Source organism: Myotis myotis, unplaced genomic scaffold, assembly GCF_014108235.1.
Source record: "Myotis myotis isolate mMyoMyo1 unplaced genomic scaffold, mMyoMyo1.p scaffold_m19_p_7, whole genome shotgun sequence".
NCBI classification, from domain to species: Eukaryota; Metazoa; Chordata; class Mammalia; order Chiroptera; family Vespertilionidae; genus Myotis; species Myotis myotis.
Window position 1 is genome coordinate 66,598,959 of NW_023416379.1, and position 25,990 is coordinate 66,624,948.

Sequence of the window (25,990 nt, forward strand, 5' to 3'; positions counted from 1 at the left end):
ATCATCTAAATGAGGGGATAAAACATGAATATCAAGATCCATAGTGTAAGTTAGGTGGTGATTTAGATGCTGAAAATGACTGAGTGCATCTCATGTAGATGTATCAGTTATTTCTAATGGTCTGTAAGCACAATGAACAGCATTGATGACATTTGAGAGGGATGAACACTGGGGAGGCGGAGGCATTTTATACAAAGGTGTCTGCCTTCAGTCGAAGATGTGAATACTTTAATGACATATTTAAACAGAACCCTTGGTAGGATATTGTTTTATCGGCGTGGTAATTAAGCATTTGAATGTTGGCAAACGATCCAGCAGACAATCTCCTTGTGCTTTTCCAGGGCAGCAGAGGAGAAGTAGGACCCATGGGACCCCCAGGCCTGCCAGGTAAACTGGTAAGTCATGTTTTCAGCCTCCAGCAGTTCATTTGCTTCGTACAAAACACGATGCATTTCAAAAACTAAGCAAGGAGAGAAAAACGATTTACAAAGGGCAATTTAACCATCCTTTCTTGATTTTCATTGTTATGTGAAGATGTGAAAAAAGTAAATGGGTAATTTCAAACTCCGAGGGCATTTTAATCAGTGTGGTTGGAAGCATACATTTTAAAACCGGGAGAGACATCAGTTGCTACATTTGGCCCCTGGTTGTTCTTGGAATGGAAGAGAACTGTGCTGAATGCGGCCTTTTCCTCCTCCAGCTGTGCTTGTTTACACAGCAAGAGGAGCAGTGCCCTGGCAGGGGTAGACTCAAAGAGCCCACTGTTGGGAAGGAGTGCAAACTGGGGAATGAGGAGCTCAGAGGTGGGACAGAGGGGGTGGGGAGCTGGTCTCTCTTCTCCCGCGAATGTGGGAGAGGGGCAAATGTGAGGAAGAGAATGAAACCACACAGCTCATTAATTTTAGACAGGCGTCAACACACCCAGGGCCTGTGTGCTTTCCGTGTTGCAGTAACAGTGATCTGGGGACATGTGTTTGCTTTTCAGGGTTCTCCTGGCAGCCCTGGCCTCCCTGGCTTGCCTGGCCCCCCGGGACTTCCTGGAATGAAAGGTGACAGGGTAAGCTTTCTAGTCCTCCAAAAGGCCCCTTATTTGGAAGGGATTCCTACTATGCCGAGAAACCAGTCTTGCTTTTGGCTTTGCTTTTAGAAAGTTCTAAATTTTCTAGAATTTATCACAGAGAGCTATCAAGAAAGGTATTTGAAATTACTGAGAGTTGAGATTAAGAAGCCAAAAAAACCTATTAATATGATAATTTATCAGGAGGGGGAAAAAAAGGAGGAAAGTAAAAATTTCTGTTGTAATCATGCTCTCTATTTAGTTCTGAATTTACGTTCTTACTAGTCAAGTTGTACATAAATGGGATCAAAGAGTGCCCCACGTTGCCCCAATGCCCTGGGTAGGACAGTTGTGTGTTTCTCTAGGTCTTACATGACTCTTGTTAGGTGGTGAGAGAGGGAGATGTTTTCTTTCACAATATTTGTATTTGTGCTTATCCACTAGCCCAATAAAGGGGGTTGAGTCATTTCAAATTATATAGATAAAAATCTTAAAATACTGAAAAAGTATTATATTTTATGCATTACAGGGTGTAGTCGGTGAACCTGGTCCAAAGGGTGAACAGGTATGTCCTATTTGAATGGTATAAAATGCAGGGTTGAATGTGCATGACTATGCTCGACCAGCAGGGGGCACCCACTGGTTTATGGGTGTAATTAAAACGTTGGAGGCCAGTAGTTTTTCTCGATGTGCTTCACTGTGAGTGAAACCCAGAGTTTAGTTTGGCCTGTAGCCTTATTCACTGTTTTAATAAGCTGGAGCTAATGATGGCTCTGCCTCCAGGGCTACACATTCTCCTTCCTTTGAAAAAAGCGGCCCTGCCTCTCTCCTTCACCAAATTGGTTTATTCTGATGAAGCTTTCCATAGCCACGTTATAATGTTTTAAGTTTCTCTGTGTCAAGGAATTAGCAAATAAACTATGCATATGAGTTAGAACCAGTCCTTTCTCTGGAGATCTTTTCGTACTGTAAGAGCCCTTTGTCAAAGATTACCTAATTATAAGGTTGCTGAATACACTCAGTAGCCCTTAATTTTAGCAGAAACTCGGCCTCACCTTCTGGCTTTTCTCTAGGCCACTTTCTTTTTGTTTTCTTCTCACATATGGATTCCTATAAATTTTATTTTTCAATTACAGTTTGCATTCAATATTATTTTGTGTTAGTTTCAGGCGCACAGCAGAGTGGGTAGACAATCATGTACTTTACAAAGTGCTCCCCTCAATATTTTCAGGGCCCACCCGTCTAGGCCATTAAATTAAATTAATTCACTAACTAATTAACTAATTTTTAATCTTTACCCAAGGACATGCTTAGGGAGAGGAAGGGGGAGGCAGGGAGGCAGGGAGGGAAGGAGGGAGGGGAGGAGGGAGAGAGAAAGAGAGAGAGAGGGAAGGAGAGAGGGGGAGAGAGAGAGAGAGAGAGAGAGAGAGAGAGAGAAAAAGAGAGAGAGAGAGATCAGTGTGAGAGAGAAACATCAATCAATTGTCTTCCGTACATGCCCTATCAGGGTATTAAACCCCCAACCTAGGTATGTGCCCTGACTGGGAATCCAACCAGCCACCTTTTGGTGCATAGGATGACACTCAAACAACTGAGCCACTCTGGCCAGGCTAGGCCATTTTCTGATCCGGCTTGGCCACCGACAGCTAGATTGGAAAGCCACTGAGAGCATTTTGTATTTCTGCATGACCCTGGAAGCAGTGTGGCCATTTATGAATGCTCATCAATGTTGACTGAGCCGGGGGGCTAAGAATTTTAAAATGTGACTTTTAAATTTCAAATGTGACTTAATTTTTAGGGTGCCTCTGGTGAAGAAGGTGAAGCAGGAGAAAGGGGTGAACTTGTAAGACATTTTTTTTTCTGGTTAATGATGGAGACTTACTGATTTCAAACTGTACTACAACATATATTTTTCCTTTTCTCTGCCCATCTTATCTTTTTTGTCTTCTTGAAAAGTGAAGATGTTTCTTATACATTGTAACAAATGACTTTCTAAGATTACAGCCAAGATCAAGTAAGGCAGAGGGGAAACACCTAGATGGTGATAGAACGAACCTTAAACCTTTGGAGAACAAGGTGTTCCCGCTCCCTTAGACATGGTGAATTCTCCTGTGGGTTTACATAGACATTCAGGAGATATCTATATCTATATCTATATCTATATCTATATCTATATCTATATCTATATCTATATCTATATCTATATCTATATCTATATCTATATCTATATCTATATCTATATCTATATCTATATCTATATCTATATCATCTATATCATCTATATCTATCTATATCTAATTGATTTCAGAGAAGAAGGGAGAGGGAGAGAGATAGAAGCATCAATGATGAGAGAGAATAATTGATTGGCTGCCTCCTGCACGCTCCACACTCGGGATCAAGCCCATAACCTGGGCACATGCCCTGACCGGGAATCGAACCGTGACTTCCTGGTTCTTAGGTTGACCCTCAAGTGCTGAGCCACGCTGGCCGGGATTCTTATGTGGCTATAGAAAGTCTGTGAATATTGCCTTTCATGAAAGAAACAACAACATTAAAGTTTTAGTATAGTTAGAAAGCTGTGGCTCACAAGTGTGACCATGGGCATTCTCTGCACTCTAACACCCTCCAAAGAGGTGACCTCTGTCTTCACCTGCGGCTAAATCCACAGGGAGACAAGCACAAGTAATTGTTACTGCCAGGACAGCTAGATCCCTTGGCTCATCCTTACAGTTTTGACGATGTCTAGCATGATCTAGTGTGGCAGCTAAAATGTTTGGTCCTTGGGGTGGGGGTGATGGATTCCTCATCAATTAGTTTTGGAGAGCTTTTAATGCAGGAAAAAATTCTGGTAATGTTTTTATTCAGATTTTAAGGATTTAGAGTTAGTAAATGTAACATCTGAATTAGGCAAAGCTTCCTAACTATTAAACAAGTTCCACAAATAATTGTTTCTGTTTTAGTTTTCTGTTAAAATTGTTCATTTTATGTACTAAGAGGATGTTTTAAATCATCTGTTTGGTAGTGGAGATGAACTGATGTGCTAAAACTTGAGTTGCATTCATATCTAGACTTGGTGGTGGGAGATGATTTTTAAGGTTTTTTTTTTTTTTGCCTAAAATATGCATTTTTGGCTTGATAGACTTTTGGGATACATTTTAAAATCTTGTTAGAGTTTGAAAAACAAAGTAATCAGGTTTAAATGACTATTAGGTTTTATAACAGAATGCTAGTTTAATATCTTTTAACATTTTAATTCTCACCACCTCGCATTTTAGATCTGGATGGGGCCGTGGATAGCTCTGATTCAACCCTGTTACTTAACAGATAAGTGAGCCAAGTTTGGGAGATTATCTGGCTCACACAGGGTTGCAAAGTTAAGTAGCAAAACTGGGAGTAGAATCCAACTTTTGAGTCTAATGGCTTTCTGTGGTGTCAGGATTCATCTCTGTTCACGGTTTTCTGTAGATTTCGGCAGCATAATATCTTTGCGAATACATTGTTTTAATATAATTTTGTTTTATTGATTTAGGGAGATATAGGATTACCTGGCCCAAAGGGAACTGTAAGTATAATGAACATAATGGTATAAAATATAAAAATATCAATAATGCTGAAGAAAATGCCATGTTTTGCTTTATGAAATCATTCTGTAAATTCAATTCTTAATGGACTTATCTTCAAGGAAATGAATGTTTAAATGTATTCGTTAAGTAGTGGATTAATTCAAAGAACAAAACAACAGAGCAAATAGATCTGCCTATTGAACTAACTATTCTAAAGGATTTTTTTTTTCATATGGCAAGTGGCTCAATGAATATATTACATGGTAATTTCTTCCCCAAATGGGCCATGTTTAAAGAACTGACTTGTGCTTCACGGTGATAAGACTATAATTGAGTTTTGTTGGCAGTTGTACAATTTGTTGGCAAATATTTCAGTAATTTTCTTGATCTCCAGTGTATTCTATTTGGGGAAGTAAGATAGAGGCATAATGCATAAGAAAATGTAATAGAGAATTATTACAGCTGGAAAATGATTATCTTGTTTAATTCATCATTTTATAGAAACTAAACTAATGTCCTTAGAGATTAGATGAATTCAGAATTATAGAACCGATTAGTGGCAACCCTGGGATGATGTGTAATTTGAAAGGAATACACTAGGGCAGTGGTCGGCAAACTGCGGCTCAGCAAACCGTGGCTCGCTAGCCACATGCTGCTCTTTGGCCCTTGAGTGTGGCTCTTCCACAAAATACCGACTTATGCGCATGGGCCACGAAGTTTCAATCGCACCGTGTGTCAATCACACTGTGTGTGTCGCACGCGGTATTTTGTGGAAGAGCCACACTCAAAGGGCCAAAGAGCTGCTTGTGGCTTGCGAGCCGCGGTTTGCCGACCACGGCACCAGGGCAATAAAAATTCAGTGTAAGGAGAAAAGATGAAGCTCAGATCTCAATCTAACCACCAGCTGCCAGCTAGTCTCCAAGTCCTTCCTGTTTCAAGAATCTCCCCCACTCCTCTCCATCCCTGTCCAACATATGATCCTGTGGCAGCCATGGACATCTAGACAGAGAAGATAGAACACACTATCCCTGCTCTGCTTAAAATCCTTCAGGAATAACATTTCATGGAGTAAAATCAAATTCTTAGCAAGGTGTGCACAGCTTCTGACAAAGTGTCTGCCTTGCCTGTCTCCTCTCCTCTCCTCCATGTCTGGAACCGCATCTGTTTGCAGTTCTTACACGGCGTGCTGCCTGATGCCTTGTGCTGTTCGCCGAGCCTGCTGCCTTCTGTTTCTTTCCTTAAAACAGCTGCCTCCGCCTATGCATTCAGCCCCACTTTCTCTGGGAAGACTCCCCCAGACGTGATCACAAAGCCCAGCCCCGGGCTCTTTACACACCACCGAGGGGGAAATTATGACTAAGTTGTATTGACTTAGCTGTTTACATACTGCCTCTAAACGCCATGGGACAGTCTCAAGCTTCAAGTAACATCTTTCTGCCTAAGACTCTTAGACGGAAATGGTTTGGGATTGAGAACCTGTAAACGAGAAACCGTCTTAGAATTTGGTAATAAAGATGCTATTTCATAGTGTAGCAATAATTGCTAATGTTCAAGCCATAAAAGAAAAATGAACAATGCAGTGATCACTTCATTTAAATTTGGATGTAATACTAGGAATTAGCTCTTGATTCCTCACCTCCCTTCCTACCCCCGTCTTCTCCAACATGACCCAGGTGATACTGATGAAATTAAAGTGCACTGTTCCCGAATCAGGGGAAATAGTTACTAACAGGAAGACTGTTGCTGTCCTCAGTGATTTCAGCGTAGACAAACTTGATAGCAGGTGAAGGCTGTTTCTACTTTAGAATACCTCTCCTCACCCAAGGAATTTCCCCTCAGAGATCCAGGGTACTTATCATGTCCTGGCGCCTTGATCTCTTCATCAAAAATTTCTTGTCTCTTATTCCAGCAATATTTTAGCATTGTCGGCAGAAACTGCACTGATTCGGCCTCCTTTGTTTTCTGCCAGTTCGCTAATGCATTTCTGCATGCACTTTGGCTTCTCCTCGGGGTTGCTTCAGAAGCTGTTACAGTTCTGCACGCCAGCCACCTGACAACTCCCCAGCCTCCCATTGCACATCCTTCGCTCTCCCTGTTGACACTGCCTTTCGGGAAGTCTTTTAAGCCGTAATTTCTTCCTGGGAGCAATTTTGACAGGTTGACTTAGAAGAATATAATTTTTTTTTTTTTTTTGCATAAAGAGAGATTGGAAAAAGCACACTTGCTGAGCTTTCTTTAGATGTGTCTGGTGAAAGCATTGCTTCATTGCCTTCTTCCCTTCGGTTTGAGACATTTGAGTGTTTCAAAGAGCTTTTTCTAGAGAAATGTTTCATATGAAAAGGAAGCAGGATTAAGTTGCTTTATGAACATTCGTATCTTGAACTTTAGCATCCCTTGCTGCCTCCTGTTCTTTTATCTTCTCATTCTTATTCTATAAACAACAGCACATTGTAACTACTGCACCACACATTCTACGCGAGGTAATCTAACAAAAAGTGAATTTATTCAGTCTCTTTCTAAAGCAGTTATTGTATTCAGGGACTCCATTAAATGCTTTCAGTAGTCTGCTTCCAGAAAACAAAAATCTAATGTGATTATGCTTTTGTGCCAAGGAAACAGTTTATTTCGAACTTTGTCAATATTTAGATTTTTAACTTTTCAATACTTAAATTACGGACTTAGTCTTTTTGTTTCAGTATTTTAAATGCAATGTTGTAAATGTGATGTTTTACATGTATTGATTTAGTTCATGTTAGTATTTTATAATTGCTGGATATATCTGGCATCTTCAAATTCTCCAAAGAATCTTATCTTATAAAAGCTAAATGCCTTCTGTTCTTAGAGATATCTTTGTTTTATGCTTTCTGTATTGGTGATATACAAAGTAACATGTAAGAACTTGGTGGCCTTTTTGTGGAAAGAAAAAGTTAACAAGCCTTATTAACAGCTAACTTGCTCTCCGGAAGTGGCTTAAAGTATTAAGAATGTGGTTTTAAAGATGCATTATTTCAATTACCAATTTGAAATGATAACTATGCAAAAAGGAAAGATTCTTTAAAAGTTCGCTTGAACTGGAATTCAGAGACTGGTGAGTGGTGCGGCACTATGTGTCTACGCTGGGAAATTTTCACCTCGGAATGAACAGAATGTAGTAAACCTCCAAGTTTGAATATTAATATTGTATCAACCCTAAGCAGACTTGTATTTAGTCCTGGTGTCACCCTGTGCCTTTGTTCTAGGTGGGTAACCCCGGGGAGCCGGGCCTGAGGGGGCCTGAAGGCAGTCGGGGGCTTCCTGGAGTGGAGGGTCCAAAAGGACCACCGGGACCCCGAGGCGTGCAGGGAGAACAGGGCGCCACCGGCCTGCCTGGCATCGAGGGCCCTCCGGTGAGTGGCCGGCAGTGTCCACCCTTTCTCTGTGGGGACTCCATCCCACAGCACGAGGGGTCGGGCTGCCTGGCTAGCCCGGACACCCGCTCCTGGGCAGTGTGGGCAGTTGTCCTGTTGTAAGTCCCGCCACCTGTTCCTGCCGCGTCTGTCCGTTTACCCTGTGACAGAGCCCTGTCTATGGTTCCGTGCATAACTGCCTTCTCCTTTCCTGCTGCAGGGGAGAGCGCCGACAGATCAGCACATTAAGCAGGTGTGCATGAGGGTCATGCAAGGTAAATAAATCATAATGCTTGATTTTTCGTATGCTCTAAAGGAGGGACTTTTTAAATAATACTCATGTCAGTTCTGTTTTATCCGATCGGTCGTTTTATCCAATCGGTCGTTATCACAATAGCTTATAGCTTCAAAGAAAAAAAATATTGCCTTTCTGGGTTAGCCTGGGACTTCTTTTGGCCAAAGGTATTAATTTACAAGAAAACACATACACACACACACACTTTTCCCTGTTGAAACTACAATTCTCAGGTATCTTTCCCTTCTGCAACACCCTGCCACTCAGTGAGTGCCCAGCTCTGACCCAGGCTCTCTCTGTAGATCACGTGAGGAGTAATTGACAGACTCCAGCCGTAAGAAGCATGAGGACAGTATGGCTACTCATGCACCACCTTTACTGAAAATCACGAACTGGTGTTTTACCAAAATGGTGACATATGTTCACATTAGTTAACCTTTACCTTAACTGCCCTGTAGCTATGGCAGTTGCTGTTTGCCACAGCTGTTTCAGAATCTGCCTAGTTCTGAAATCACACTGAAAACGGAGGTGTCCAAATCCTCCTGTAGCAGGAGACCTGGTCACCCTGGGGCTTTCTGGCAAGTAATTGTCTTATTCTGTTTGGAACTACTCCTAGCAGAAAGGAATACTCTTCTTTGTATGCTCATGAGATGGTCTAATTTGTCTCATAGACTTGTAGAGTTTTCCAGAACAAAACCGTCACCTCTGTATTTGAAAACCATATAATCTCTTCACTGCAGACATCTTGAAAGGATACTTCCATTTTAAACATCATGTATCCAGAAAATTGTGACTTTATACTAGCTCTTTCTTATATAAGGCACACTTAGCATACTCACATTGAAACAGTTTTAAAATATTGGTTAGAAATGTGTTTCCAAATCCTATTCTCCTTTACACCCTAAAGCATGAAAACATATTCCATTAGAATTTGTTCCTTAGAGTGTTATACTGGGAACATTGCCTTGTTCTCTATGGTTTTAGTGGATGGTTCTTAATCTATTTAATGGTTCCTGAAAAAGCCCACAAAGTTATTAATGTTTAAGACAGACTGTGACCATTCCCAGGAAGCGGGCTATTTTTAATGTTCGTTGTCTACTCCAAGCATGAAAAAAACTTTTGAGAAGAAGAATTCTTAAGAAGTCATGAATTCGCAAAGTATTTCAAGTTACTTAGTATCTTCAAGCTAAACCTGTGAGGCGAGGCCTCAAATGGTGTCTCAATACTCATTCTGGATGCTGTCCTTGGCTTTTAAAAAGCTCTGGACATCATTCTACCTCTGTGAATAAACTCATTTTGTCCCCATCCTGGGATTTCTGATAACAAGTCAGGATGCAGGTGACATCCTCATTCTTTTAGAACACCACTCACCCCAGGGCCCTGCAGTTTAGTTTTTTTTAAAATTTTTTTTATCCCCATCCCTTTGTCCCTGGTCTCACACCAGCAGGACCAAATATATCCAGGCAGAGCTGAATAGAACAGCCCCACGAAGCTTCCTGGCAGGGAGCCCCTGGGAAAATGATCCAACTTGATTCACTTCTCCTCACCAATTTTGAAGTTCTGGTGACACATTTCTTTTTTTTTTTTTATTTAAAGGCACTTGAAATACCTCTCTTTTCATTTGTATTCCTGTCATGTCTCTGACTTCTCTGGGCTGTTTTGTTTATTATCTTTTAGAGCATCTTGCTGAGATGGCTGCTAGTCTCAAGCGTCCAGACTCGGGAGCTTCCGGCCTCCCCGGGAGGCCTGGACTCCCTGGTCCCCCGGGGCCCCCTGGAGAGAATGGCTTCCCGGGCCAGATGGGACTTCGTGGCCTCCCAGGCATGAAAGGGCCCCCTGGTGCTCTTGGTTTGAGGGGGCCTAAAGGTAAGCTTTTTTGCCCAGGTGGAACCAAGGAACACACACAGTCCTCTTTCAGGTGTATTCGCATGTCCTACCGGGCTCCAGGTATTCTGTGAGCTATGATATGTTATTCTCTTTTGCGATGCTGATGGTGAGGATTAGAAAACTGTTACCTGGTATTCCCTTGACCTTGCTCTATGACAACAGCAGAGTAAACACCAGCATTAAGGTCCCTTGCCTTCCAGCACTGCCCTTTTCCAATTATACGCTGCCTCAACGCCATCGTTCAAACTAAACAACAGAACCTAGAACAGGATCACCCAGCTGTTTATTACTTTTCTCAGACTCTAAAATTAGTGTAGAGGTCTTCTAAGATGACAACCAGCCTTAGGATATTTGTATCGGTTACTGAAACGAACAAGCTTGGTTGGCAGGACATAAGAAAAATTACATTATGAGTTGAAGCTGCCTCTCCCTTCTTCTAAAATGTGACATTGGATGTTTGGTTTTGATGGACTTTTTTTTTCTCCCCAGCTCTGAAGTACAATCTAACTTCATTCCTCCTTTAACATGTAAGGGAGCATGAGAGAGTCTGTTTCTTACCCTTCTACTTAAAGCACGTTAAGCTCTGGTATCCAGTATTTTTTTCAGAAAAATAGGGTTGTGTGTTAGGTATTAAATAGGACTTGCAGAAAGACTGGTTGCCTCAAATGGCATTTGCTAGTTGAGGTGAGTATGTCATCTTGGGGTGTGTGTGTGCCCTGGATCATGTACAGAGACGACTAGATAAAATGAGGAGTTTCTATATCAGCGGTTCTCAACCTGTGGGTCGAGACCCCTTTGGCGGTCAAACGGCCCTTTCTCAGGGGTCGCCTAAGGCCATCCTGCATATCAGGTATTTACATTACGATTCATAACAGTAGCAACATTACAGTGATGAAGTAGCAACGAAAATAATTTTATGGTTGGGTCACAACATGAGGAACTGTATTTAAAGGGCCAGAAGGTTGAGAACCACTGCTCTATATCATGATGAGTGACTGACAGCTCTCCGGGGAACTTCAGAAAGGTGTGGCATAAAATAAACGAAAGAAAGACTTATTTTTAAAATGGTGGTGCTCCAATTAGGATTAAATATTATGGTGTGAATGGTCAGAGGGCAAGCAAGCTGCCTTTTTGGATCTATAAATGAATTGCTGATGCATTTGGCTAATTATACCCTCAGCTGGAATAATTTCCTTAATTACATTTTTTTGGAGTGTTCATGTTAATAGATGAGCCCTGACTGGGGCCTCTTGTAAGCCTGGCACCATTTCAGAGTTTTCAGAGGCTAGACAAAACCAGATATGGAGAGAGCTCAGAGTTTATCTTAAAGAGAACTGGAGAAAAAATTTATCTGAGAAAATCGCATCGGCAGTCATTGCTGTCCTGCTCTTAGCTGTTAGTTTAGAAACTCATGCCGTAGGTGCTTTACGGTTAGTTCCCCTTCGTTCTGTAAACCATTTTAAGAAGCTCCATTACCTTGGGCGATGGCTGACTTAGTTGGCTCCGTTGTGTCGGCGCGCCTAGGATGTCTTCTTAGCTCTCAGGGGTTCACTTGGGAGCTGTGGTTGTGAAAGAGTGGCCCCAGGAGCATCGCAGCACCAGGGAGAGACTTGTTAAGAGTGAAGGCTCTCCAGGCAACAGACCCACTGATCAGAACTGGAGGTGGGGCCCAGCAGTCTGCGTTCTAACAAGAGGCTGGCTTCCCATGCAGCTAAGTGCACGAGGCCCATTTTCCTGCTTTTCTGAAAAGGGACACCTGTAGGGCCTATAGAAGCCACAGCCCTATGGTCCTTGGCTAAAAGGAAGTCTCCCTATTTGGGTAGAGCCTAACTTTGAGTTAGTAACAGAACTCTCCTCAAGTCCCATCTGATTCCTTTAAAATCGCAAAGTGTTGACTTGCTCCGTTAGGAGAGGCACCCAGAGCTGCCCTCCACAGTCCGGGCTGCGTGCTGGGACCACCTGAGGAGCTTTAGGAATGACTCGCGTCTGGGTCCCATTCCCAGAGATTCTGATTTAATTGGTCTGGGCGTTGGAATTTAAAAATACACCCCAGGTGATTTCAATGTGCAACTAGGGCTGAGGACCACAGAAACAAAGATGAAATGTTTGAAAACTGTCTAGAAAGCCCTTTTAAAAAATATTTTTATTGATTTCAGAGAGGAAGGAAGAGAGAGAGAGTTAGAAGCATCAATGATGAGAGAGAGAGAATCATTGATTGGCTGCCTCTTGCACGCCCCACACTGGGGACTGAGCTCACAACGTAGGCAATGCCCTGACTCGGAATCAAATGAACCGTGACCTCCTGGTTCATAGGTCGACTCTCAACCACTAAGCCACATTGGCCAGGCTGGAAATCTCTTAACAGCACTGACTTGTGGCTGGGCTGGGCTGATTTGGCCCTAGGAGGTAAACCTAATTTTGAGGGGGAGAAAGGTATATTTCTATATTTGGAATGTGGGCAACGTCTTTCCACCACTAAGTCCATTTGTCAAGCACAGCTTGATCATATAAGGGATTTCCCCCTAATTTTCCTTCAGTATTCATGACATAGTCTATAGTCTAGAAGTGATGCAGTCCTTTTCTTTTTTTCTAAAAGACTTTTTCTCCCCAGCGCCCTCCATCTCTTTCTTGTCATTGGATTCCTTTAAAGCAGCACCTTTTCATGTTTCATTTCTTAAAACTTGGGGTGTATGCAGAAAAAGTAATCAGATTTTCTTTATCAGTCAATGCTGTCACACACTTGGGAATGTATGATTCTAGGTCACTGGCCTTGGCCTCTCTTGTCCCCCCACATTCATTAACAATGGCATGTAATAGAAAACATAGTGTTTCACCATCCAAAGGTTACAGAGCACCTTTTCCGTGAGAAGAAGCGCTTCCCATTTGAGACATCAATGTTCAGCCGATTAGAGAAGAGAGATGCATTTCATTGTCCGCTGTTGCCTTTCCCCATCCCTCAGGAAGGTATGCAGCCTTGCTCTGCCATGTTGTCACTTTGAGATGGTTTTCATAGAGAAATTTCCATGTAAGTAAGAAATAAGTTTTACTAAAGCTCTTAGTAGTTCAGGCTATGTCTTAAGTAAATCACTATCTTCCTCCTAAAAATTACTCTGAAAAACACAGTCGCACACTTTCAATAGGAGCCAGTAGAAATAGGCCTCAAGTGATTCTCAGAGCTTAAGTCTTTTATACATATGTTATATGTTTTTGTTTTTTATCAACATGTTTCATATAATATTATGCAAAAATCTTAGGGCCAAAGCCCATGCAAGGTGCACATTTTATGTGTGTACTCAAGCAGGAGCAAGAGAGACATCTCACGGCCTGTGTTCACTTTCCTTAGTATTAAGTCAGTCTTTGGTGACATAAATACCATTTTTGAATGTTCACAGTGTGGATTCATTTTAAGTTCTTATGAGTAAAGCTGCATATTTTTTCAGATATTTCAGTGTGAGTCAGACAGGCATGTCAGTATGTGAGTGAAGGTTTGAGAAAGTACAGTCATACTGTGACCAACACTTTTTAAAATATTAAGCTGTCACATGACGATGGGCCTTCAATAATAACTTTCAAACAAATTAAATAAAGAGCAACGATGGAATGATGAAAATTTATTTAGTTTTAGCCACTCTGTTCATAATAAGCTGTTTTTCTCTTCAAACTGTGTTCTTTGCTTCATACCTTATGTAAAGCTGATTTTATAAGCTTTTTATATGTATTTTATGACACAATAGGCTAACAAAGGTGGACCGTTAGTTCTTTAAGCTGCTCTTTGAACATCTCAGAAGAAGGCGGGCTCAGGCCTTGAAGAAGTAGATTAACCCTGGTGACAAACAGAACCAGGCTGTGGAACAGCAGTCTGCAGCATGGCTGTCTTGGAGCCCATCTGAAATTTGTTTCCTTATGACCAGTACCAGAATACAGCATCACAACTAAGACAGCAGTCTTCCTCCTTGCAAGCAACATTTTCAAGTTGTCATGGCTTCATGCTGAATGTGTTTAGCTTTCACTATCTGTGTGAAAGTTGCATTTTAATTTATAATTTCATCTCATGTATGAAAAAATACGGCACCTTTAAAGATTCTCTTCTCATTGCCAGTCTCCAGAAATGCAGTGATATGACATTTAAATTGCTAAGTTAACAAGAGTGTTTCAGCTGTTAGTTTTAAAAATGCCAATTGTCATATTTTCCTAATACAGGAAGACTAGATTAATGATGAGTGTGAAAAAAGTGGCTTATGTGAATATGAGTCCGTCCTGAGCTCTGTTCCTTACACAGTGTTTACATAAATTTAAATTGCTTTGAAAATGTAGTTGTTTCAGCATAAAAATATCCACACAAGGACATTCACAGTTAAAATCAAAGTATGATAACTAAACATTCCTTCATAATGAGAGATGGTTGACTGTTTACTAATGTATCAATGGTTATACATATATGCTTCCCATTTTTGTTTTATACATGCCTTTGTTTTTAAGTCATTACAAAGACTCAGTATTAAATGAGGTTGGGCTGATACAGATGTTTGGGAAAAGTGATTTTGTATAGAATTCATTACAAAATACCATTGCATTTTCTAGTAGAAAATAATATAATACAATACTAATGAGAGAGTAGGATAATGCCTGCTTGTACTGGGAGCACTAGAAGTCATTCAGGACCAGTTGAGTAAGGCATCAGAACACTTTGTTAATGAGGCCGAGTTTCTGGGTTTAGTCTCTGCAGGCACCAGGATATTAAAGCAGCTTTGTTCTGTGACTGCCGATTCCCTGAATGTAATCAACTGTCATACAAATACACATGGTTGGTACCAATCCAAACCCCATTCTCTGTAAATAATCAGTCCATAGTAAAATGTAGGCACTTTTGATAGCACACTTTAACATTTGGAAATTCATTAATTTATTTTTTGGTAATACTAAACTTACATTATTTAAGAATTTTAAAATATATAGAAAATATTTAGCAGAGAGTTTTTTCTATCACTCATGTCTCCCATTTGCTGAGGTTTCTTTATTCTTCCCTTGAGGTCATCACTATTGTTAATTTCTTCTACATCCTTACTAACTATGATATGCAAGGATATATGAATATAGTGTATTTGCCCTAGATTCTTTAAAAAACAAGCCATATGGTCTTGTAGTAAGTGATCTGGACCGTGTGTTTTTCATTTAACAACGTCTTGAAGATCATTTCAAAGAGCTTCCTGATTCTTCTTCACAGCTGCGTAGTATTCCATTCTGTGGAATTACCAAAATGTATATAACTCTTTCATGGACATTCAGAATGTTTTCAGTCTTCTGCTATTATAGTAAGGCTTCAGTGAGCACCACTGCATATGTTTCCTTTTTGTACAAATATCAACATAAGCTCTATATCTCTAGAATAAATTCCTAGAAGTGGACTTGCTGGGTAAAATGGTAGTTCTATTTATAATTTTGATAGATATTGTTAAGTTACCCTCCAAGAGACTGTACCAATTCACACTCTTATCAGCAATGCATGATAGAGTATTTTTCAACAGTTAGCATATATTTAATTAAACTTTGGAATTTTTGCTGATCATGTAGGTTAAAATAGCATCCTTATTTATCCTAAGTTTACATTAATTCTGTTATGAGAGTGAAGTCAGGGAATGTTTTTATATAGGTAAGAGCCTTTTATTTCATTTTACAGACTTTTTTTACTCATGTATTTTGCTTATTATTTATTGTGTTGTTGGCCTTTTTGTATTGATTTTAGGAACTCCTCATATTAGAGTTAGAACTCTTCATATCATACGAGAAAGGCCAACTCGAATCTGAGGTGGTAAAATAATTCTCCCTTGTTTTCTTTTGGTTCTTAAATTGCACTTAAAATATTTGACACATTAGCCATTTATTCCGGCTTGTGGTGTGAGAAATAGATCCAACATGTTTTATTTCAAGTAGGCTACTCACTTTTGCAAGACTACTTAGCAAGTTATTCAACTTTTTCCCACTCTGAGATGACACCTTTAAAACAACCAAATTCCTATGTGTATTTGGACCTGTTTTTAGATTTTCTATTCTGTTTCACTGGTCTGTCTACTCATGTACCAGTCCCATAATATTTTAACAGTTTAATATTTGGTAGGATTAATTCCCTTCAAGTTGCTTTTCTTTTGGGAATTCTTATGGCTATTCTGTTTTATGTGTTTTTTCTATACAAACTTCAGAATCACCTCTCTGGTTTAAAAAATCTGTATTTTTATTGGGCTCATGATGAAAATTCAGCGTAGGGCGAACTGACGACTGTTATGATGATGTCATTCCAGATGAGAACATTCCTCAGTCTTTTCACATCCTTCAGAAATATCAAGTGTTTTCATGTTGTATTTGCATATTTCTGATTAAACTTATTCCTAGTATTTACTACTTTAATTGCTATTACAGATGGTATCATTTTTCACTACCAATTACTGATTTTTTATATATGAAAATTATTGATTTATATATTAACTTTGTATCATGCCATTTTACTGAATTATCTTATTATTTGTAGTATATTTGGAGTTGATTTTCTAGGGCTTTATATATATATATACACACACACACACACACACACATAGCACCTGGAAACAGATAGTCTTAACTTGGCAAACCAAATGATAAGTAATAGTGATACAGGAGGAATCTTTATAATGTTCTGATTGTAGTGGGGCTGCTTACCATGTTTCCCACTAAGCATCAGGCTCGCTTTTGGGTTGAGAGAAGAGAGTAGGTTTTTTTCATGTTAAGGAGGTAGACATTGATTATTATTTTATTGACTGTTGCATCAGGAATGTGTGTTCAGTTTTTTCAAATGTCTTTTCAGCATCTATGACTATGGTTATTTGATTTCCCCCCTTAGATCCATTATTATAATTAACTTGATTTTTGCCTTGCTACAATCTAGTTGTGGCAATTTTATGACCTTTTGGTTTTAGAATTTGGGCTTTGATTAAAGTTTAAAATTACAGAGCTTTATTTTTTGTAGATATATAGAAATATAACATTTCTCTAACACTGTGCAGGTGACTTGGGAGAAAAGGGAGAACGTGGCCCTCCAGGAAGAGGTCCCAAGGGTTTGCCCGGAGCTACAGGCCTACCAGGTAAGTGTGATGTATGGCAGGATGAGGTCGAGAAGTTGGTAGCAAATGGGATAATATTTTAAAGAATTGTTCTTTAATTACTTAAGCATATCATGTGATACTTGAGAATGGCTGGCATCAATTTTTTCCAGACCAACTTTAATGAAGAGTTAAATGATCTCTAAATCACATTTGTATTCTTTGTGAGGAAATACATGTCAGAACTTGAATTATTAACTTTTTAATGGATATTTTAAAAACTGTTGGTCCAGCCACATGCACTTAGTATGAAATTCTGAAGGAATGGGGTCCTCTCCATTTCAATCCCAGTGGATAGTTTCCTGTTTTGTTTTTTTTCCAATTTTAACTAAAAAGTCAGAGCAATAGGAAAATTCATCCAAGTCTTCAAACTATTGCACAGAGAATAACTAAAATTTAAAAGCTCCTATTTCAAACATCCTGACCTTCTAGCAACTCATATCCCCAAAATAAATAAATATATAAACCTGAATATCCCTACTCATAGCCACAAAGAGCCACACACAAGCCACATATCACTGCTGTGTCAACTGAGGCCACAGAGCAGCCTGTGTGCGAGCCTGGATTCTCTCACTGGGCGTCTGCTCTCTCCTTACACACTGGTGACTCTGTCCCCCGGAGTTCAGGCTGCAGCACACTCGTCCATGGGGAAATGACTTACAGGCCCAGCCACAGAAGCCACGTAGCAGGATCGAAAGCCAGCCAGTTTAAGAGCAAGAGCGAGGTGCTGTTGTACAACACACTCTCTTATCGCTGCTCAGTAAGGCTCACCAACCCTGGAGCTGAGGGGAGGTGAGGTCAGAGGAGCTGTGCAGATAAAAGGGTGGCTCATATTTCCACAGTAGATTTGCAAAACTTGTTTAAAGGAAATTTAGAAAAAGAAATAATCATGTTCTAATTCTGCCACAGACTTACGTATTCAATCATGGCTATAATTGCGGGCCCAAACACCATTGCTTTCTAATTATACATTTCATTGCCCCTGGGGATTGCTTTCTCATTAAAATACCTTTAAAAAATATGAACACATTTGGAGATGGCTCCAACACCGCTTCTCTAAAACTGTGGGCCCGTCAAGATATTTTCATAAATTGACTTTTTGTGTGTGTGTGATTGGAAAAGGAAAGAATCTGCTTGGAGCTAAATGGGACCAAGAGAAGAGTATTTTAGATGAGCCTGGATTCATTACTAGGTGTTTAGAAGAGAGAAAAAAGAAATAGAATTTACTGAGTGCTTTTCTCCTTTATCAATGGCAGCAATAGGGGGCTTTAAAGCTGATAAAATACCGTCATTACAAAGTACTTAATTATCTATATACATAGGATAACCTTACAATTTCTCCTCCCAGTTTGTTGACAAATCACTTAACAGTTCTTAGAACAGCCACTTGCACTATTGGCAAGATTCTCCTCTAACAAAAATATATTATGGTTTCTGGTGACTCTTTCAAAAAGTCTGTTGATAAACAAAATTTTAAGCTTAAAAATGGGAAGACTGAGGAAGACTAGCTCTGTATAGGCAGTATATTAGGCTGCCACCTGGGGCGCATGATCCCCCACATGCAGTAGCCCACTGGGGTGGGGGGTGGGGGGTGTCCCTGAGTCTGACTGGAAGGGGTTTACAAGTGTTCCCTCCCATTGTTCTGCCAAAATAGGACTTGGCTGAATTGCTTTTTAGTACACGAGACATCCACATATGGGCACAATAGTAAGGTAGGACAAGCTCACCATTGGCCGCTGTACCTGGCTGTCATCTTTTCTCCCTTATGAGAAACAAGTAAATTTGTTGAAGCTGGTCTTGGATCTCACACTTAAATTTGATTTGTTAAAAAATGTTATGAGCTCCCTTTTTCAGGACTCCTGAGACCCGCCCTTCTCCTTTCTGCCTTTGCCAGTCCTTCCCCTGCCTTCCTGGTACCACTGAAATTCCGGTCTTTCATTTTCTGAGCTTTTCTTATATTTTCATTGAGAGGATATTGACATTGTTTTTTAAAAACTAAGGGTAACTTTCAAAAGCACACAGGCACCAGGGGCCTTTGGTATCGCACTCTTTGAGGCGCAGGCCCTGGGCTTAGGGTTTTAGGTCATTCTCGGGTCTGCACATAATTGCACAGCTGACAGTTTCCCAAATCCATCAAGTTCCTGAACGAGAGCATTTTGGAGTATCCCTACTCTAAAGCTAGTTCCTTTTTTCTTTTTTCTTTATTGATTAAGGTATCACACATGTGTCCTTACCCTCCCTTTACCACTACCCCCCTCATGCCCTCACCCCCCTAGTGTCTGTGTCCATTGGTTAGGCTTATATGCATGCATACAAGTCCTTTGGTTGATCTCTCCCCTTTACCCTCCCCCTCCCCTACCTTCCGTCTGAAGTTTGACAATCTGATCAATGCTTCTCTGTCTGGATCTGTTTTTGTGCATCAGTTTATGTTGTTCATTATATTCCACAAATGAGTGAGATCATGTGATATTTATCTTTCTCTGACTGACTTAATTCGCTTATCGTAATGCTCTCCAGGTCCATCCATGCTGTTGCAAATGGTAGGAGTTCCTTCCTTGATACAGCAGCGTGGTATTCCATTGTGTAGATGCACCACAGGTTTTTAATCCACTCATCTGCTGATGGGCACTTAGGCTAGTTCCCTGAAAGTGGGCTGTTGGGAATGTGGGCCCCATGGTTCAGACATGCTAGATTCAAGAACTGACTCTGTCACTCACTGGCTTTATGACACTGGCAAGCTACTTGATTGCTCTGTGGCTCCATTCCTCCATTTATAAGATAGTGATAACAATATATTTGAGAGATCCCGCCATATAAAGGGATTAGGAATGTCTCTGGCCATCACAGGTGCTCAGGAAGTGTTGGTTATTGTTACTCTCATGACATAACAAATCCACTTCTGTTTTCTGAGATGAAAGAGAGCTGGGTGGGCACAGCTGGGCCCAACTAGGCCCCTGCAGCCTTTTGCTCCTGCTCTCAATGGGCAGCAATCGGCTAGTCTTCTCTCAGCCAGCACCGCCCTTACACCTCAGCCCTGCCCCCACAAAACCCTCTTCAACTCCATGTCACAAATGCAAAGCACTGGCTGGCAGTAAATTACTTCACTGATGAATTGTCCACTGAGGGGCTGGGCCATTTTAAATTTCCCTGGTGGAGCTTGGAATGTGATTAGAAATGTGATTTCTGGTCTCTCACAAAGATAATGGTAATAGGACTTTAGGGCCCTGGGGAACCTTCACATTACTCTATGCAGGAGCTCTCTGGAAGCTTCTAGGTAAATACACATCTTACCTAAAAGAAAGAACCTGCAGAACCAGGTATTCTACAACCTTCTCTGTTGTCCCTTCTGTTAAATTTTGGAACACAAATCCTCCTAAATGGAATAAAGGTCATTTTGGTCATTCTTCTTTCTGCTAACCTATCAGATGTATTTGAAAAAAATGCAGCCAAGGCCTTTGTTACCTATCAATTATCAGAATTCCTTTATTCTCTCTGCACAGCCTTAGCTCCGACTCCCCTTCATATCTGTCATTTTGTTCAGGGTTAAGAATTACACAGCCCTTTGGGCTGTAATGCTACATCACCTAAGATGGACCATAGGTGATTATTACAACATCACATCGACTCTCATTTTGGCTGCAGCGCTCTTCTGTTCAAGAGCACACAGATACCATGTAGTTTGTTTCTTCTCACAGTCAGTAGTCGGGGCAGGTATGTAAGAAGTCTGGGCCCTGGGACCAGGCTGCCAGGTGTATGCACTGCTCTCTTACTTATTTTCAGCTCCTCTACCTCTCAGTGCTTCAGTCTCTCCCCTGCATGATGGCAATAATAACCACACCTACCCTATGGAGTTATTTAGGGGGACCTATGTATGTGTTACCACATGTAAAGCACTGAGCGTAGTGCCTGGCATATGGCACACATTCTGCGAATTTAGCTGCTATTATGACTATTTCTCTTTTTATATTTGAGGAAATAGGGACTTTTGAAGGCCACATCTCCTGACAAAGTCCTCTCGGTAATAGATGATAGAGGCAGATCTTTATGCTTCTGCATTCAGGTGCACTTAGTAGGCAAAATGATGGGCTGGCTGTTTAGTAATAAGATGAGTTTGTTCCCGCCACCCCAGCCACCTGGCTTCGGCATGTCCCCTAACCACTTAGTGCCTTGCTTCCCTTTCTGCGTCTTTCGCATGGCTGTGTGGATCACATTAGAGACCCCTGGGACTCTAGAGCCCCCTCCATCCCTGGCCCCACCTCCAGTTTCTCACCAGAGGCCTTTAGTGGCATTACTTGATTGGGTCATCTCATTAAGTGGAACTCCCTATGCCTTCTGACATCAAACTTTGCAGTGAGTTCCTTGGCACTCTGAGGAGTTCAAAAACTATTTAATAATGGGTCCTGGCCTCCTTCATGTGCATTCAAACTCATGAGGGAAAGGAGTTGAATGAGGACTCATAGGTATGTGGCCACCAGGCCTGTGACTTGTGAGCTGAGACTCTTTTCCCTTCTTGGATGGGGAGGATAGAGCTGGCTTTACCCTGGGCCGCACTGGATGAATGGGTTATTCAGGATTCTCCCAACATCTGCACATAGATGAGCTCTGCTGGTGACTATTGGGTGGGGAAAACAAAAAGCAAACCAAGGACATACTTAGTTTAGCAGTACATTTAGCAGTAGTCATTGATCTGATTTCCATTGCTGCAGTGATATTATTTGGTTGTGGAGATCTTACGCAAACAAACCACTATATACCTCCTTCTTAAACATATGTGCATAAAAAAAGTACGCTTAGCATAAGGTGAGAAATATAAGAAAGCCCCTGGCACATAAAACATTTTACATAAGCAGTGGATTAATATCGAACACCCTATTTAATACTTTAAATTATTTTCAGGTTTGTGTGTTTTTCCCCTTTTAAAGTCTGCATAAACAGTCCTTTCATTCTGTAGCTTGCATTAGAGTCTTCAGAATGTCCTGGAGTGGCTTGGCCTCCATCAATGTGACATGACTGCCCTCTAGTGTTTGCACAGAGAATGACAGACATTCAGTTTTAAAAACCATGAATGTTTGGCAAAGGCATTTTCGTAGGTCCTTGAAATTTCAGAACACTGTGTAGTCGTCAGGCAGTTGGGGGAGCTAACACACATCAGGCAGGCAGGCAGAGCAGAGTGGCAACACTTTAGATCTGTGCTGTCTCTTCTTAAGACTTGAAAAGTAGTTTATACATATTTGTTCATGCAGCTACTGGACTTTTTGAATGACTTGGACTATGACATTGTTTTATTCCCAAATAAGCTCTTACTCAATAATTTTAGAGCACCTTTGAGAGCGAATGCCCAGTATCAGGGCTCACCAGAAACTGGCAGTCTGTTATGTGAAGGCTGGTTTATTTTTCCTCCGACCATTTCTACAGGGTAAAACCTCAGAAAAATAGCGTTAGTTTCTTATGATAGATGGAGCTCTAGAAAAATTAATACCATCTCTTGGCTATTATGCCACTTTCTACTTTGTGGGCAATTCAGGCCCAATGAATTAAACAAAATACACTACAGTACACCACACACACACACACACACACACACACACACACACCCCCTCAGCAGAGTTAGCAAATCAGTAGGTATGGAAATACAGTTAGGTAAGGCTAGTAGGCCCTTGTTTCTAACTCCAACACTTTCTAGCTATATAATTATGGACAATTGTTTAATCTTCCTAACTCTCAGGTTGCACATGAGGAAAATGGATCAATAATGAGCCCAGTGCATGGGCAGGGTAAAGGGAAAGCACTTTGTGATGATGATGATTGATGACGATGATGATAACATCACCCAAAGCTCTGCAGGGTGAATTGCTGTTTTTGCCAGAGGGAGAATTGGGCTGGATGAGCTTTTTATAAACTAAATCAAGGCTAGACAGGATGGCTTTGTCAACTCCTTCCTCAAAGGACGAGCAGGAATCTGAAATGAACTCAGTGAGTAGAAAGGAAAAGCCTCTCCTAGAACGTGTTGAAATGGGAAGCTAAGCATGAAAATCCATAATGCACTCCTTCTGCTTTTTAATAGTTTGTGTATTAGAGAGTTACTTTCCTTAAATTGAAGGTTTTAGGCAGGAGGCTGGCTCTGCCAATGTTAAATAAAATTTTGAATTAGTTGCTAACATTATAAGTTCAGAGCTATTTATTTAAAAACCCAGCTTCCTACCTTCTCTTGAAAATCATCAGAGGTCCTGGCAGTCCTGCTCCATGCTCCCTCCTGGCAGCTGAGCGCTGGAGCAGAGCCGCTGCTGACATCCGCTCTCCAGGTCACCACAGGCCTCAGTCCTCCCTGCTGCCTCCCAAAGCTGATCTGGAGTATCGTTATCCATTCCCATGTTCATCACTCGTGCCATCAGTTTTCTTCCAGAAAAGACAGTGAGGACTTTCTTAATCCAGGGCTCTTTCTTTATGACACTGGGAGTGAGCAAACTCCTTTTGTAAAGGAGCATGTGCTTTGGCTTTAGGGCCATATGTTTTCTGTTGAAGCTCCTCAGCTCTACCCTTGTCTTGCGAAAGCAGCCATAAGCAAGATATCAATGAATGACCTTGGCTGTGCTCTAATTAGGCCACTTACAAAAATAGGACTTGGCTCATGGGCTGCCATTTGCCCACCATGACCTACATTCCGGCCTTGTCCCTGTGGTCCTTTGGTTTGCAAGCTTTCCTTTGGGCATTTTCTGCTCCTAATCGTGATTGATTTTAGCCTAGACCTGGTATTGCTACTGATAAGGTGCATGAAAATCTCCTTTTATATGCACTGTTGTCTGGCCTATATCTTAAACCTTAAAATATCACCTTTAAGTGGCCCCAGTGTGAGGAGATGTGAATAGGCTCTGCTAAAGGCACGGTTGGGCTGGAGTCTCATTCATAGGTGCTCTGGAACTGTCTCAGGGGCCTCATCTTTGGAGGAAAACACATAATCACTGGCTTCATCACAACTTAATATAGTCAAATGAAAGCTTATAGGATAAACGAGGGGAAATTATACCGCTGCTTACCTACAGCCTTGAGATGGACATTGTCAAAGATAATTATTCTCTTGAAACTTACTAATGTTTTGTCCCATAACATTGCTTTATGTGGATCTACTTTGTAAGCTTCTTGGGGAGAGTGAGATGTTAAATGTACAGTAGGATCTCTAACCTACTTGCCTTCTAAAAGTATATGCGTTTATGTAATAAGAGCATGTAATAAGACCAAGGAGACACATATAATAGCACCACTAAAATAGAAAAGGAAAACGAAACACCACTGAGAAGGAAGCAAATGTGTAATTGAACATGAAGATTTGGCTTTCACCTTTTGGCCGAATGGACAAAGTAAGATGGCTGGGGTAGAAGGAGGTGTCTGTAGAACTAGATAATCATCACAGATACAAGTTGTTTTACACTGATTTCTTACTGCCACCTTTGCAATAAGAGCACGAAAGCACTGCTGGTGTGATGCGGCAAACATCCGGCAGAAATCTCTCTTTGTTAGGGGCGCCTCACTGGGGGAACCAAACAACTTCCAACACACAAAGGGAAGAGATGCCCCCAGGAAGTGAGACTTGGGTGAAGTGCCCTTGGGGTCGGCCCCTGAGAAGACTGTCAGGGAGCTCTGTAGGGTGCATTGCACAGCTCTCGGAAGATATTAATCAATAATATCCTCATAATTATAGTAATAGGCCCCACTTATCAGATGCTTTCAGGCACAGAATTTAATTATAAGGAAGGCATCATCCCATCAGAAAGTGAGAAATTAGTGACTTGCTAATGACACCCTGTCTGTAAATGGCAGAGCTAGACTTAGAGCCATGTGTCTGTCTGCAGAGCCTGTTCTCACCACTGAGCGATTCTTATCCCTGTCTGCATATTGACCACATATTAGAAGTAAGGGTGCTGCTACCGGAGTGCTGTGCAAAAGAAATGTGCTGGGAGCCCCCAGTGCCAGTTGCACCTGTGTGTAATTTTAAATCTTTGAAATAACTCAGATGGAAAAAGCATGTGGGTTATAAAACTGAAAGCAACAAATGAACAAATAAGACAAACAAATAAAAACTCATAGGCATGGACAACATTATGGTGGTTACCAGAGGGAAGGGTGGTGTGTGTGTGTGTGTGTGGGGGGGGGGGGGTAGTAAAGGGTAAAAGGGGTCAAATATATGGCGACAGAAGGAGATCTGACTTGGGTGGTAAACAAACAATGCAACAAACAGATGATGCATTACAGAATTATACATTTGAAACCTGTTTAATTCTATTAACCAATGTCATCCCAATAAATTTTAATAAAATAAACAATAAACAGTTTTGGGATTATGAAAAACAAACTTTAAGTAGCCACATTAAAGACGTCTAAAGAATCAGGTGTAATTAATTTTAATAATATAGTTTCTTTAACCCGTGGTGTTCAAAAAATCATACCATGTAATAAATACAAACATTATTCACAAAATATTTTACATTTTTTTCATAGTTTGAGCTTATAGTTCATTTCATTTTGACTTAGCCTCATTTCAGTGCTCAATAGACATATGTGGCTAGAGGCTACCAACTCAGACAGCACAGCTCTACAAATGGAAAGGTGGGTTCGAGATGCTGAGATCTTACACTTTTAATTTCTAAGAAACCTAAGTCCAGTGAAGGAATTTTATC

General features: G+C 40.9%; 1 protein-coding gene across 1 annotated transcript in view; it reads left to right on the top strand.

Annotated features, from left to right (window-relative positions):
• The window catches only part of COL9A1 (collagen type IX alpha 1 chain), a 99,912-nt gene that overhangs the window by 72,789 nt on the left and 1,133 nt on the right, over positions 1–25,990 (top strand). Inside the window, exons 29-37 of the mRNA XM_036317289.1 lie at positions 342–395; positions 986–1,057; positions 1,587–1,622; positions 2,856–2,900; positions 4,587–4,619; positions 7,860–8,006; positions 8,227–8,281; positions 9,979–10,167; positions 17,223–17,300. Coding sequence (XP_036173182.1) covers positions 342–395; positions 986–1,057; positions 1,587–1,622; positions 2,856–2,900; positions 4,587–4,619; positions 7,860–8,006; positions 8,227–8,281; positions 9,979–10,167; positions 17,223–17,300 — 709 coding nt within the window. The remainder of the gene's footprint in view (positions 1–341; positions 396–985; positions 1,058–1,586; positions 1,623–2,855; positions 2,901–4,586; positions 4,620–7,859; positions 8,007–8,226; positions 8,282–9,978; positions 10,168–17,222; positions 17,301–25,990) is intronic.